Source organism: Carcharodon carcharias (genome assembly GCF_017639515.1).
Source record: "Carcharodon carcharias isolate sCarCar2 chromosome 40 unlocalized genomic scaffold, sCarCar2.pri SUPER_40_unloc_7, whole genome shotgun sequence".
Classification (NCBI taxonomy): Eukaryota; Metazoa; Chordata; class Chondrichthyes; order Lamniformes; family Lamnidae; genus Carcharodon; species Carcharodon carcharias.
In genome coordinates, this window is record NW_024470861.1 from 378,337 (window position 1) to 390,285 (window position 11,949).

The following is an 11,949-nucleotide window of genomic DNA, read 5'->3' on the forward strand; positions in this document are numbered from 1 at the left end:
TACTCGATGCTCTTGAGCGTACTCGATTCTCTTGAGTGTACTCTGTGCTCTTGAGCGTACTCGATGCTCTTGAGCGTACTTGATGCTCTTGAGCGTACTCGATGCTCTTGAGTGTACTCAGTGCTCTTGAGCGTACTCGGTGCTCTTGAGTGTACTCAATGCTCTTGAGCGTACTCGGTGCTCTTGAGCGTACTCGATGCTCTTGAGTATACTCGATGCCACTGAGCGTACTCGATGCTCTTGAGTGTACTCGATGCTCTTGAGTGCACTCGATGCCTCTGAGCGTACTTGATGCTCTTGAGTGTACTCGATACCTCTGAGTGCAATCGAAGCTCTTGAGCGTACTCGATGCCTCTGAGCGTACTCGATGCTCTTGAGCGTACTCGATGCTCTTGAGCGTGCTCGATGCTCTTGAGCGTACTCGATGCCTCTGAGCGTACTCGATGCTCTTAAGCGTACTCGATGCTCTTGAGCGTACTCGATGCTCTTGAGTGCACTCGATGCTCTTGAGCGTACTCGATGCTCTTGAGCGTGCTTGATGCTCTTGAGCGCACTCGATGCCTCTGAGCGTACTCGATGCTCTTGAGCATACACGATGCCTCTGAGCATAGTCGATGCTCTTGAGCATACTCGATGCTCTTGAACGTACTCGATGCTCTTGAGCGTAGTCGATGCTCTTGAGCGTAGTCGATGCTCTTGAGTGTACTCGGTGCTCTTGAGTGTACTCGATGCTCTTGAGTGTACTCGATGCTCTTGAGCGTACTTGATACCTTTGAGCGTACTCAATGCTCTTGAGCATACTCGATACCTCTGAGCGCAATCGATGCTCTTGAGCGTACTCGATGCCTCTGAGCATACTCGATGCTCTTGAGCGTACTCAATGCCTCTGAGCATACTCGATGCTCTTGAGCGTACTCGATGCTCTTGAGCGTACTCGATGCTCTTGAGTGCACTCGATGCTCTTGAGCACACTCGATGCCTCTGAGTGTACTCGATGCTCTTGAGTGTACTCGATGCCTCTGAGCGTATTCGATGCTCTTGAGTGTACTCAATGCTCTTGAGTGTACTCGATGCTCTTGAGTGTACTCGATGCCTCTGAGCGTACTCGATGCTCTTGAGCGTACTCGATGCCTCTGAGCGTACTCGATGCTCTTGAGCGAACTCGATGCTCTTGAGTGCACTCGATGCTCTTGAGCGCACTCGATGCTCTTGAGCATACTCGACGCTCTTGAGTGTACTCGATGCTCTTGAGTGCACTCGATGCTCTTGAGCGTGCACAATGCTCTTGAGCGTACTCGATGCCTCTGAGCGTACTCAATGCTCTTGAGCGTACTCGATGCTCTTGAGTTTACTCAATGCTCTTGAGCGTACTCGATGCCTCTGATCGTACTTGATGCTCTTGAGCCTACTCGATGCCTCTGAGCGTACTCGATGCTCTTGAGCGTACTCGATGCTCTTGAGCAAGAAAATGATGCCCAAATCCGGGGGCTAGACTTCAATCCCCCCGCCCATCCCCCATCTGCCCCCCCAGGGTTTGAGACGAGGATGAGTGAGGGGGCATGTTCCTTACCTCGCTTCCTGTGCTCCGACCATCTGCTCCAGGTTGACTACGGCCAACTCCACCCGGTGAGCTCCTCCTTCCCGGCGTTCCCACCGTGTCGAAGGACTGGCTCCTGCCTTGGATTGCTCTCTGCAGGACAGGGAGAGAGGTGGGTGTTGGTGCTCCATCAGGGCAGATCGACAAGCACCTTAACCAAGCAAGGGGACCCTGGCAGCGACAGCATAGCTTTCTCCAAGGCTCCAACTCCGGGAAAGGTCCCCCCACGGACTCCGCATGGAAGGGGAAGGGTGGGGCAGGACTGGAGTTGTGGCACAGAACAAGGAGGAAATCAACAAGCCCCTTGGAGAGTTTGGAGTCCACTCGGGAGAACCAGGGCGGGTCTGCCAAAGGAAGATGCTGTTTGATGAAACGAATTGAAATCTTTTGATGAATCTCGATGTAGGGAAGGCAGCGGAAGTTATCTAACTGGGTTTTAGGAAGACATTCACCAAAGTGATGGGTGGAATGGTAGGACCAGGGTTATTTTGCAGACTAGAGGAAGGTAGACAGTGGTCCTCACCGAGGCATAGTTCAAGGGTGACTGTGGTGTTCTCCACTAGGAAATGACCCAGATATTTGGATGAGAGGAACATTTCAAGATTTGACGGTGGTATCAAACATGTGGAGGTGGTGGCAAACAGTGAGGGCGAGACAAGTCGTTTGCCGCCATGGATGAATGAGCAGGAATGTAGGCAGATGGAGTGCTGTACAGAGGAAACGCGGGGTGATACATTTTGGTGGAAGGGGTGGGGAGAGGCAGGATAGGCTTAATGGCATCGTTGTAAAGAGTGTGCAGGGACAGAGGGTCCAGGTTGGGTGAGGAAACACGTGGTGTCCACTGGCATGAGCGCCGTGGGTGTACCTAAACCACAGGGAAAAAATTCTGGAACTCCCTCCCTAACAGCGCCGTTGGTGTACCTAAACCACAGGGACAAAATTCTGGAACTCCCTCCCTAACAGCGCCGTGGGTGTACCTAAACCACAGGGACAAAATTCTGGAACTCCCTCCCTAACAGCACCGTGGGTGTACCTACACCACACGGGGACAAAATCCTGGAACTCCCTCCCTAACAGCGCCGTGGGTGTACCTACACCACACGGGGACAAAATCCTGGAACTCCCTCCCTAACAGCGCCGTGGGTGTACCTACACCACACGGGGACAAAATCCTGGAACTCCCTCCCTAACAGTGCCGTGGGTGTACCTACACCACACGGACAAAATCCTGGTACTCCCTCCCTAACAGCGACGTGGGTGTACCTACACCACACGGGGACAAAATCCTGGAACTCCCTCACTAACAGCACCGTGGGTGTACCTACACCAAATGGGGACTGCTGCGGTTCTAGAAGGCATCTCACCCCCCACCACCTTCTCAAGGGGGCTCTTAGGGATGGGTAATACCAGCCAGAGATGCTCACACAGCCCCAGAATGAATAAAGCAGAGGAGGGGGTCACTACCCTGAGCGTGTACCTTGAAGTTCTCGAAGAAACCTCGCTCACCGTCCTCGGTCTTTTCCACATCGTTGCTCTGAATTCCCAACACAGCCTCGCTCTTCCAGTGAAGTTCCTCATATAGGAGTCCCAGGAGTGCGCCTCTGGTCCTGGCCTGCAGAGTCAGGGGAGGTAGATCAGGACGTATAGGAGATACAGGACATATTTCCATTTTGCATTCATTGAGGGGGTTTGAGGGAGAGCTGGAGGAGAGGGAGGGACTCTGGCTGTTCATGGTGGGGGTTCGGGGAGAGGAGATTGGAATCGTCAGTCTACCTCCAAAGCGGAGAATTTCTCGGAGCGATAGCTGCTGTACTCGGCGTTGATGAGTTTGGTGAGCAGAAATTCACGGAATTCAGGACCCTGAGGGGGAGAGATAGAAACAGAATAAGGTTAACCCACACCATCCCAATCAAACACTCCCAGGACAGGTACAGCACGGTGTTAGATACAGAGTAACGCTCCCTCTACACCGTCCCAATCAAACACTCCCAGGACAGGTACAGCACGGGGTTAGATACAGAGTAAATCTCCCTCTACACTGTCCCCATCAAACACTCCCAGGACAGGTACAGCACGGGGTTAGATACAGAGTAAATCTCCCTCTACACTGTCCCCATCAAACACTCCCAGGACAGGTACAGCACGGGGTTCTGGAAAGTTGAATTAATGAAAGCCGGGATGGATTTGTTCAGGGAGATTCATGTTGAAGCAGATTGCTGGGGTTTTCTGATGTGGTGATTGGAGAGGGTCGACGAGGGTAAAGCTGTCGATGTGGTGTACGCGGGACACTGAAATTGCATTCAACACCGTTCCGCAGAACCCACTTGTGAACAAAGTCTCCGCTCGTGGAATCAAAGGGACAGCAGCGATTCGGATGCAGGATTGGCCGGGCAATGGGCAAGAGAGGGCAGGGGTTGATGGATGGTTCCCCGGACCGGAGCTAGGTGTGGTGGTGGCTCTTGACGAGGGCCGAATCACAGTGAACGAAAATGTAATTCATCCCGGAGTCCTGCGAGGAACTTGGGGGCGGCAAAGAAAGGAAGTAGAGGCTCAATAGCCGGGAAGAGATTGCAGCGCTTGTCCTGAGGACCCCGGATGTGAGAGGAGAGGCAGGGACGGTGGTGACGAAAGCAGAATGGACACTTTCCTTCACCCGGGCGAGGGTGTTGAATGGGCGAGGAGGAGTGAAGTAATGAGGGAACCGCTGTTCAGGACGCAGTTCCGTGTTCTGTTCTGGTCACCACATCGTTCGGGGGAAGGTCAGAGTTGCCTTGGCGAGCGGGGGTGGGGTGGGGGGGGCGGTGGGGGTGCGGGGGTCGAATTGCTCAGAGCGGGGAGGAGGCTGTGGGAGGGGGCCGCGATAGGTCACTCACGTCAGCTCTGTTGACCTGTGAGCCCATGGGCCAAGGTTGGGGTGGTGGGTGGGGGTGGGTGGAGGGGGAACAGGGTTAAGCCGATTGGCAGACGGGTTGGAAGGGGGAACGTGAGGACACGTCCCTCCGGTCGGAAGGGAGGGGAGGGGCTGGATTTCACTGCGAGACCGAATCAGTTAGCGGGATCGAACCGAACGGCTTCCTTGACCTTGTTTGAAGGGGCTGCGCAGAGACGATGGGCTGAACGACCTCTTGGACTTGTGTCAACGGGTGGGATTGGGTGGGGGGGGTGGTGATGATCCATCCGGGAAGGGTTTTTGAAGAAGGACTGGAGAGAAAAGGCGGTGGGGGGTGGTTGGGTGGGGGGTGGGGGTGGTAGGAGAGAGATGGGAGAGATGGACCCGGAGAGAATGGCCACGAATGTCCCCCAGTTCGGCGTGAGGGAGGGGAAGAGATTACCTTGGGAAAGAATGGAGGGGTAGGCAAAGGAGGTCCAAACAAGGGCACATCGTCACGAGCAGTTACGGAGACCTGGATAGATAGAAGAGGAGAGAGTCAGTATCGGGGACATGAAACAGACACCAGTCAGTGTACAGATATCTCCCTGAGAGAGAGGGACAGAGAGACACCAGTCAGTGTACAGATAACTCCCTGAGAGAGAGGGGACTGAGAGACACCAGTCAGTGTACAGATATCTCCCTGAGAGAGAGAGGGACTGAGAGACACCAGTCAGTGTACAGATATCTCCCTGAGAGAGAGAGGGACCGAGAGACACCAGTCATAATACAGATATCTCCCTGATAGAGAGAGGGGACTGAGAGTGACCAGTCAGTGTACAGATATCTCCCTGACAGTGAGGGACTGAGAGACACCAGTCAGTGTACAGATATCTCCCTGAGAGAGAGGGACTGAGAGACACCAGTCAGTGTACAGATATCTCCCTGAGAGATAGAGGGGACTGAGAGACACCAGTCAGTGTACAGATATCTCCCTGAGAGAGAGAGGGACTGAGAGACACCAGTCAGTGTACAGATATCTCCCTGAGAGAGAGGGACTGAGAGACACCAGTCAGTGTACAGATATCTCCCTGAGACAGAGGGGACTGAGAGACACCAGTCAGAATACAGATATCTCCCTGAGAGAGAGAGGGACTGATTGACACCAGTCAGTGTACAGATATCTCCCTGAGAGAGAGGGACTGAGAGACAACAGTCAGTGTACAGATATCTCCCTGAGAGAGAGAGGGACTGAGAGACACCAGTCAGTGTACAGATATCTCCCTGAGAGAGAGAGGGACTGAGAGACACCAGTCAGTGTACAGATATCTCCCTGAGAGAGAGGGACTGAGAGACACCAGTCAGTGTACAGATATCTCCCTGAGATAGAGAGGGACTGAGAGACACCAGTCAGTGTACAGATATCACCCTGAGAGAGAGAGGGGACTGAGAGACACCAGTCAGTGTGCAGATATCTCCCTGAGAGAGAGAGGGGACTGAGAGGCACCAGTCAGTGTACAGATATCACCCTGAGAGAGAGAGGGGACTGAGAGACACCAGTCAGTGTGCAGATATCTCCCTGAGAGAGAGAGGGGACTGAGAGGCACCAGTCAGTGTACAGATATCTCCCTGAGATAGAGAGAGGGACTGAGAGACACCAGTCAGTGTACAGATATCTCCCTGAGAGAGAGAGGGACTGAGAGACACCAGTCAGTGTACAGATATGTCCCTGACAGAGGGGCTGAGAGACACCAGTCAGTGTACAGATATCTCCCTGAGAGAGAGAGGGACTGAGAGACACCAGTCAGTGTACAGATATCTCCCTGAGAGAGAGAGGGACTGAGAGACACCAGTCAGTGTACAGATATCTCCCTGAGAGAGAGAGAGGGGGACTGAGAGACACCAGTCAGTGTACAGATATCTCCCTGAGAGAGAGAGGGGACTGAGAGACACCAGACAGTGTACAGATATCTCCCTGAGAGAGAGGGACTGAGAGACACCAGTCAGTGTACAGATATCTCCCTGAGAGAGAGAGAGGGGGACTGAGAGACACCAGTCAGTGTACAGATATCTCCCAGAGAGAGAGAGAGGGGGACTGAGAGACACCAGTCAGTGGACAGTTATCTCCCAGAGGGAGAGAGGGGACTGAGAGACACCAGTCAGTGTACAGATATCTCCCTGAGAGAGAGAGGGACTGATTGACACCAGTCAGTGTACAGATATCTCCCTGAGAGAGAGGGACTGAGAGACAACAGTCAGTGTACAGATATCTCCCTGAGAGAGAGAGGGACTGAGAGACACCAGTCAGTGTACAGATATCTCCCTGAGAGAGAGCGGGACTGAGAGACACCAGTCAGTGTACAGATATCTCCCTGAGAGAGAGAGAGGGACTGAGAGACACCAGTCAGTGTACAGATATCTCCCTGAGATAGAGAGGGACAGAGAGACACCAGTCCGTGTACAGATATCTCCCTGAGAGAGAGAGGGACTGAGAGACACCAGTCAGTGTACAGATATCACCCTGAGAGAGAGAGGGGACTGAGAGACACCAGTCAGTGTGCAGATATCTCCCTGAGAGAGAGAGGGGACTGAGAGACACCAGTCAGTGTACAGATATCTCCCTGAGATAGAGAGAGGGACTGAGAGACACCAGTCAGTGTACAGATATCTCCCTGAGAGAGAGAGGGACTGAGAGACACCAGTCAGTGTACAGATATGTCCCTGACAAAGGGGCTGAGAGACACCAGTCAGTGTACAGATATCTCCCTGAGAGAGAGAGGGACTGAGAGACACCAGTCAGTGTACAGATATCTCCCTGAGAGAGAGGAGACTGAGAGACACCAGTCAGTGTACAGATATCTCCCTGAGAGAGAGGGACTGAGAGACACCAGTCAGTGTACAGATATCTCCCTGAGAGAGAGAGAGGGGGACTGAGAGACACCTGTCAGTGTACAGATATCTCCCTGAGAGAGAGAGGGGACTGAGAGACACCAGACATTGTACAGATATCTCCCTGAGAGAGAGGGACTGAGAGACACCAGTCAGTGTACAGATATCTCCCAGAGAGAGAGAGAGGGGGACTGAGAGACACCAGTCAGTGGACAGTTATCTCCCAGAGGGAGAGAGGGGACTGAGAAACACCAGTCAGTGTACAGATATCTCCCTAAGAGAGAGAGAGAGAGACTGAGAGACACCAGTCAGTGTACAGATATCTCCCTGAGAGAGAGACGGACTGAGAGACACCAGTCAGTGTACAGATATCTCCCTGAGAGAGAGAGGGACTGAGAGACACCAGTCAGTGTACAGATATCTCCCTGAGAGAGAGGGACTGAGAGACACCAGTCAGTGTACAGATATCTCACTGAGAGAGAGGGGACTGAGAGACACCAGTCAGTGTACAGATATCTCCCTGAGAGAGAGAGGGACTGAGAGACACCAGTCAGTGTACAGATATCTCCCTGAGAGAGAGAGGGACTGAGAGACACCAGTCAGTGTACAGATATCTCCCTGAGAGAGAGAGGGACTGAGAGACACCAGTCAGTGTACAGATATCTCCCTGAGAGAGAGGGGACTGAGAGACACCAGTCAGTGTACAGATATCTCCCTGAGAGAGAGGGAGAGGGACTGAGATACACCAGTCAGTGTACAGATATCTCCCTGAGAGAGAGAGGGGACTGAGAGACACCAGTCAGTGTACAGATATCTCCCTGAGAGAGAGAGGGGACTGAGGGACACCAGTCAGTGTACAGCTATCTCCCTGAGAGAGAGGGGACTGAGAGACACCAGTCAGTGTACAGATATCTCCCTGAGAGAGAGAGAGAGGGACTGAGATACACCAGTCAGTGTACAGATATCTCCCTGAGAGAGAGAGGGGACTGAGAGACACCAGTCAGTGTACAGATATCTCCCTGAGAGAGAGAGGGGACTGAGAGACACCAGTCGGTGTACCGATGACTCCCTGAGCGAGGCGGGGTTTGGGTGGATGGTGGGTGTTGTGGGTACCGAGCGAGCGCGCCCATTCCCCGGAGTAGCCCCTCACCCTGTAGAAGCTGCCCCCCGTCCCCCTCCTCTCCGGCCGCACCACGATGTAGGCGTGGAGGACATTGGAGGCCACCATAGTCGGGCAGAAGGGCGTGTCCCAGTCCTGGAAGAGCACCGCCACGATGTCGTTCCCGATGTGCCTCTTGCGCTGGAGCTGGCAAGGAAAGAGAGCAGAGTTGGGCCTCCGAGTGACCTTGGGCAGGTAGCGCCTCCGACGGCATAGCGAGTCCCGCTTCCCCGGGGTGGGTGCAGTCCTCTGCGGTTGTCCCCCACTGACCCTCCCCGGTCCTGAGGGTTCCTGGAACCCGCTGCCTGGACCATAGAACACTACAGCACAGAAAAAAGGCCATTCAGCCCCTCTACTCTGTGCCGAAATATTATTCCACTAGTCCCATTGACCTGTACCCATTCCATAACCTTCCAGACCTCTCCCATCCATGTATCTATCCAATTTATTCTTCAAAACTTAAGAGTGAGCCCGCATTTATCACATCAGATGGTAGCTCGTTCCACACTCTCGCCCCTCTCTGAGTGAAGAAGTTCCCCCTAAACCTTTCCCCTTTCACTCTAAAGCCATGTCCCCTCGTGTTTGTCTCTTCTAATACAAGTGGAAAGAGCCTCCTCACACATAGTCTGTCCATGCCCCTCTTAATTTTGTAATCTTCTATCCAATCTCCCCTCATCCCTCCTATGCTCCAAGGAATAAAGTCCTAACCTGTTTAACCTGAATGCGCGGCTGATCCCCAAACACCTCGAAACCTTTGAGAAGCACTTAAGTGCTCACTTGCGTAGCCAGCGCCTGCAGGGCCAAGCACCAGAGAAGTGGGATGAGCGCAGCTGGGTCTCTGTCGACCGGCATGGATGCAATGGGCACCTGTGTTGCCTCCTCCTGTGCATCGGACGCCGGCTGAGATGCTCGGGAGGCAACTCGGGGACTTTGACCGGACGACTGGACTTTAATCTCCCGTGGTTGTGGAGAGAGAGTGGAACCTGCCCGTCACAAACACCGCCCCACCCCGCTTGCAACCCCCACCCCACCCACCCCCGCAACAGCCACCAATCCCCTTCCGCCCCACCCCACACCCACGCGCCCCGCCCCATCCTCCACCCCCTCCCCTCCATGATGAGGGCGCCATTCCCAGGGCAGGGGGGGTGTTAGATTTAAGGCGATTGGTGTGGGGGGGGGGTTGTTAGAGGGGACATGAGGGATAAACCTCTTCACCCAGAGGTCGATGGGAGTCTGGGATTCGCCCCTCGAATCGGCAATAGATATTGAATCTCTCAACCTGCAACAGCTACAGTCCAGGGGCTAGGAAGTGGGACTAGAAAAGTGGGGCTGGTTCCTTATTTTCTGGGCTTAATGGTCTCTTTCTGTGCTATCACTGTTTAGTGGTTCAGTGGTCTGTGAGGAGCACCGCCAGCGATAGAAAGAAGGACACCTCTCTCTCTATCTCTCTCGCTGACTCATTAGCTCCCTCTATTTCCCTCTCTCTCTCGATGGAAACAAATCAACGAGTGAGAGAGAGACAGATTGTGTGTTGTGGAGGGAGTGGGTTCCAGGATCTTGTCCCGTGTGGTGTAGGTACACCCACGGTGCTGTTAGGGAGGGAGTTCCAGGATTTTTTCCCTGTGTGTGGTGTAGGTACACCCACGGCGCTGTTAGGGAGGGAGTTCCAGGATTTTGTCCCCGTGTGCGGTGTAGGTACACCCACGGCGCTGTTAGGGAGGGAGTTCCAGGATTTTGTCCCCGTGTGCGGTGTAGGTACACCCACGGCGCTGTTAGGGAGGGAGTTCCAGGATTTTGTCCCTGTGTGTGGTGTAGGTACACCCACGGCGCTGTTAGGGAGGGAGTTCCAGGATTTTGTCCCCGTGTGGTGTAGGTACACCCACGGCGCTGTTAGGGAGGGAGTTCCAGGATTCTGTCCCTGTGTGTGGTGTAGGTACACCCACGGCGCTGTTAGGGAGGGAGTTCCAGGATTTTGTCCCTGTGTGTGGTGTAGGTACACCCACGGCGCTGTTAGGGAGGGAGTTCCAGGATTTTGACCCCAGCGACAGTGAAGGAGTTCCCGATATATTTCCCAGTCGGGACGGTGAGGGTCTCGGAGGGGAACTTCCAGGCGGTGGGTGTTCCCCATGTGTCTGCTGCCCTCGTCCTTCTAGACGGTAGAGGTGGTGGGTTTGGGCGGCGCTGTCGAAGGAGCCCTTGGCGAGTTGCTGCAGTGCATCTTGTAGATGGTACACACGCCGCTGCTACTGTGCGTCGGTGGTGGGGGAGGGAGTGAGTGTTTGTGGATGGGGGGGTGCCGATCGAGCTGGAGTGGGGGCGTGCTGCTTTATCCTGGACGGTGTCGAGCTTCTCGAGTGTTGTGGGAGCTGCAACTCATCCAGGCAAGTGGGGGGTGTCCCATCCCACTCCTGACTTGTGCCTTGTAGATGGTTGACAGGCTTTGGTGGGGGGGGAGTCAGGAGGTGAGTTACTCACCGCAGGATGATTCCCAGCCTCTGACCTGCTCTTGTAGCCACAGTATTTATGTGGCTGGTCCCCAGTTCAGTTTCTGGTCAATGGTAACCCCCAGGATGTTGATAGTGGGGGTTTCAGTGATGGTGATGCCATTGAACGTCAAGGGGGCGATGGTTAGATTCTCTCTTGTTGGTGATGGTCATTGCCTGACACCGGGTATGACGCCAGGTGCTCTTCCTGTGCCGGCCACTCTCGTCCACGCCCCTGACCTGTCCCTTGCCGATGGTGGGAGAGGCTGGTCATTTGTACCAGCGTTTAGCCCCAGCAGTGCCCGATCCAGTAACCCAACAGTGCCCGTGAGCCAGGTCCCCCTCACCCACCTGCTGCGCATCTCCCACCGTGAAGGGGAGCAGGGTAGAGACGTGGAACATGATCTCGCTCCCTTGGTGCTGCGTGTAGACGGACTCCAATCCGGTTTGTCCGCAGCTGGTATCCAGACCTCCACGGAACCTATGGCAGAAAGGAGATAAGGTTGCGGGCTCTGGTTGGTGGGAGGGAGAGTCTGTAACCTGTGCCCATTCCACAAACACCAGCCGATTACTTCATATCCCGCTCTACACCCTCGTGGTGTTGCTTAAGGTTAGGGGTGTGAATCAGCCCGGGTTCCTGCTCCCCATCCCTGTCCACTGACCCCTGCGTTAGGGAGGGGGGGGTGGTGAAACTTATAACCACAGCTACATTTCCTGACCCCTTGAAGTCTTGAAGCTGAATCCTTTCTCCACAAAGCTGCAAGAACTCTTCAAACTCCTCGCTCTCCTCAGTGTTACCGAACAGCTCGGACTCTGTCACCTGTTAACAGATCAGAAATTAGAGTAAAAGAGAGAGATAAAGAATTCAAAATTCAGCAGATTGCAGGTTGTCTAATCAGCCCGGCAGTCTACAACACTGTCCCCATCAAACACTCCCAGGAGAGGTACAGCA

At 54.1% G+C, this 11,949-nt stretch overlaps 1 protein-coding gene across 1 annotated transcript in view; it reads right to left on the reverse strand.

Annotated features, from left to right (window-relative positions):
- Positions 1 to 1,624: 1,624 nt before the first annotated feature.
- Positions 1,625 to 11,949, reverse strand: part of LOC121275046 (rap1 GTPase-activating protein 1-like) — a gene marked incomplete at both ends in the record, with an annotated part of 115,241 nt that continues 104,916 nt past the window's right edge. Inside the window, 7 exons of the mRNA XM_041182437.1 lie at positions 1,625 to 1,690; positions 3,075 to 3,209; positions 3,371 to 3,457; positions 4,930 to 5,001; positions 8,506 to 8,661; positions 11,349 to 11,478; positions 11,717 to 11,817. Of these exons, the coding sequence (XP_041038371.1) occupies positions 1,625 to 1,690; positions 3,075 to 3,209; positions 3,371 to 3,457; positions 4,930 to 5,001; positions 8,506 to 8,661; positions 11,349 to 11,478; positions 11,717 to 11,817 (747 nt within the window). The remainder of the gene's footprint in view (positions 1,691 to 3,074; positions 3,210 to 3,370; positions 3,458 to 4,929; positions 5,002 to 8,505; positions 8,662 to 11,348; positions 11,479 to 11,716; positions 11,818 to 11,949) is intronic.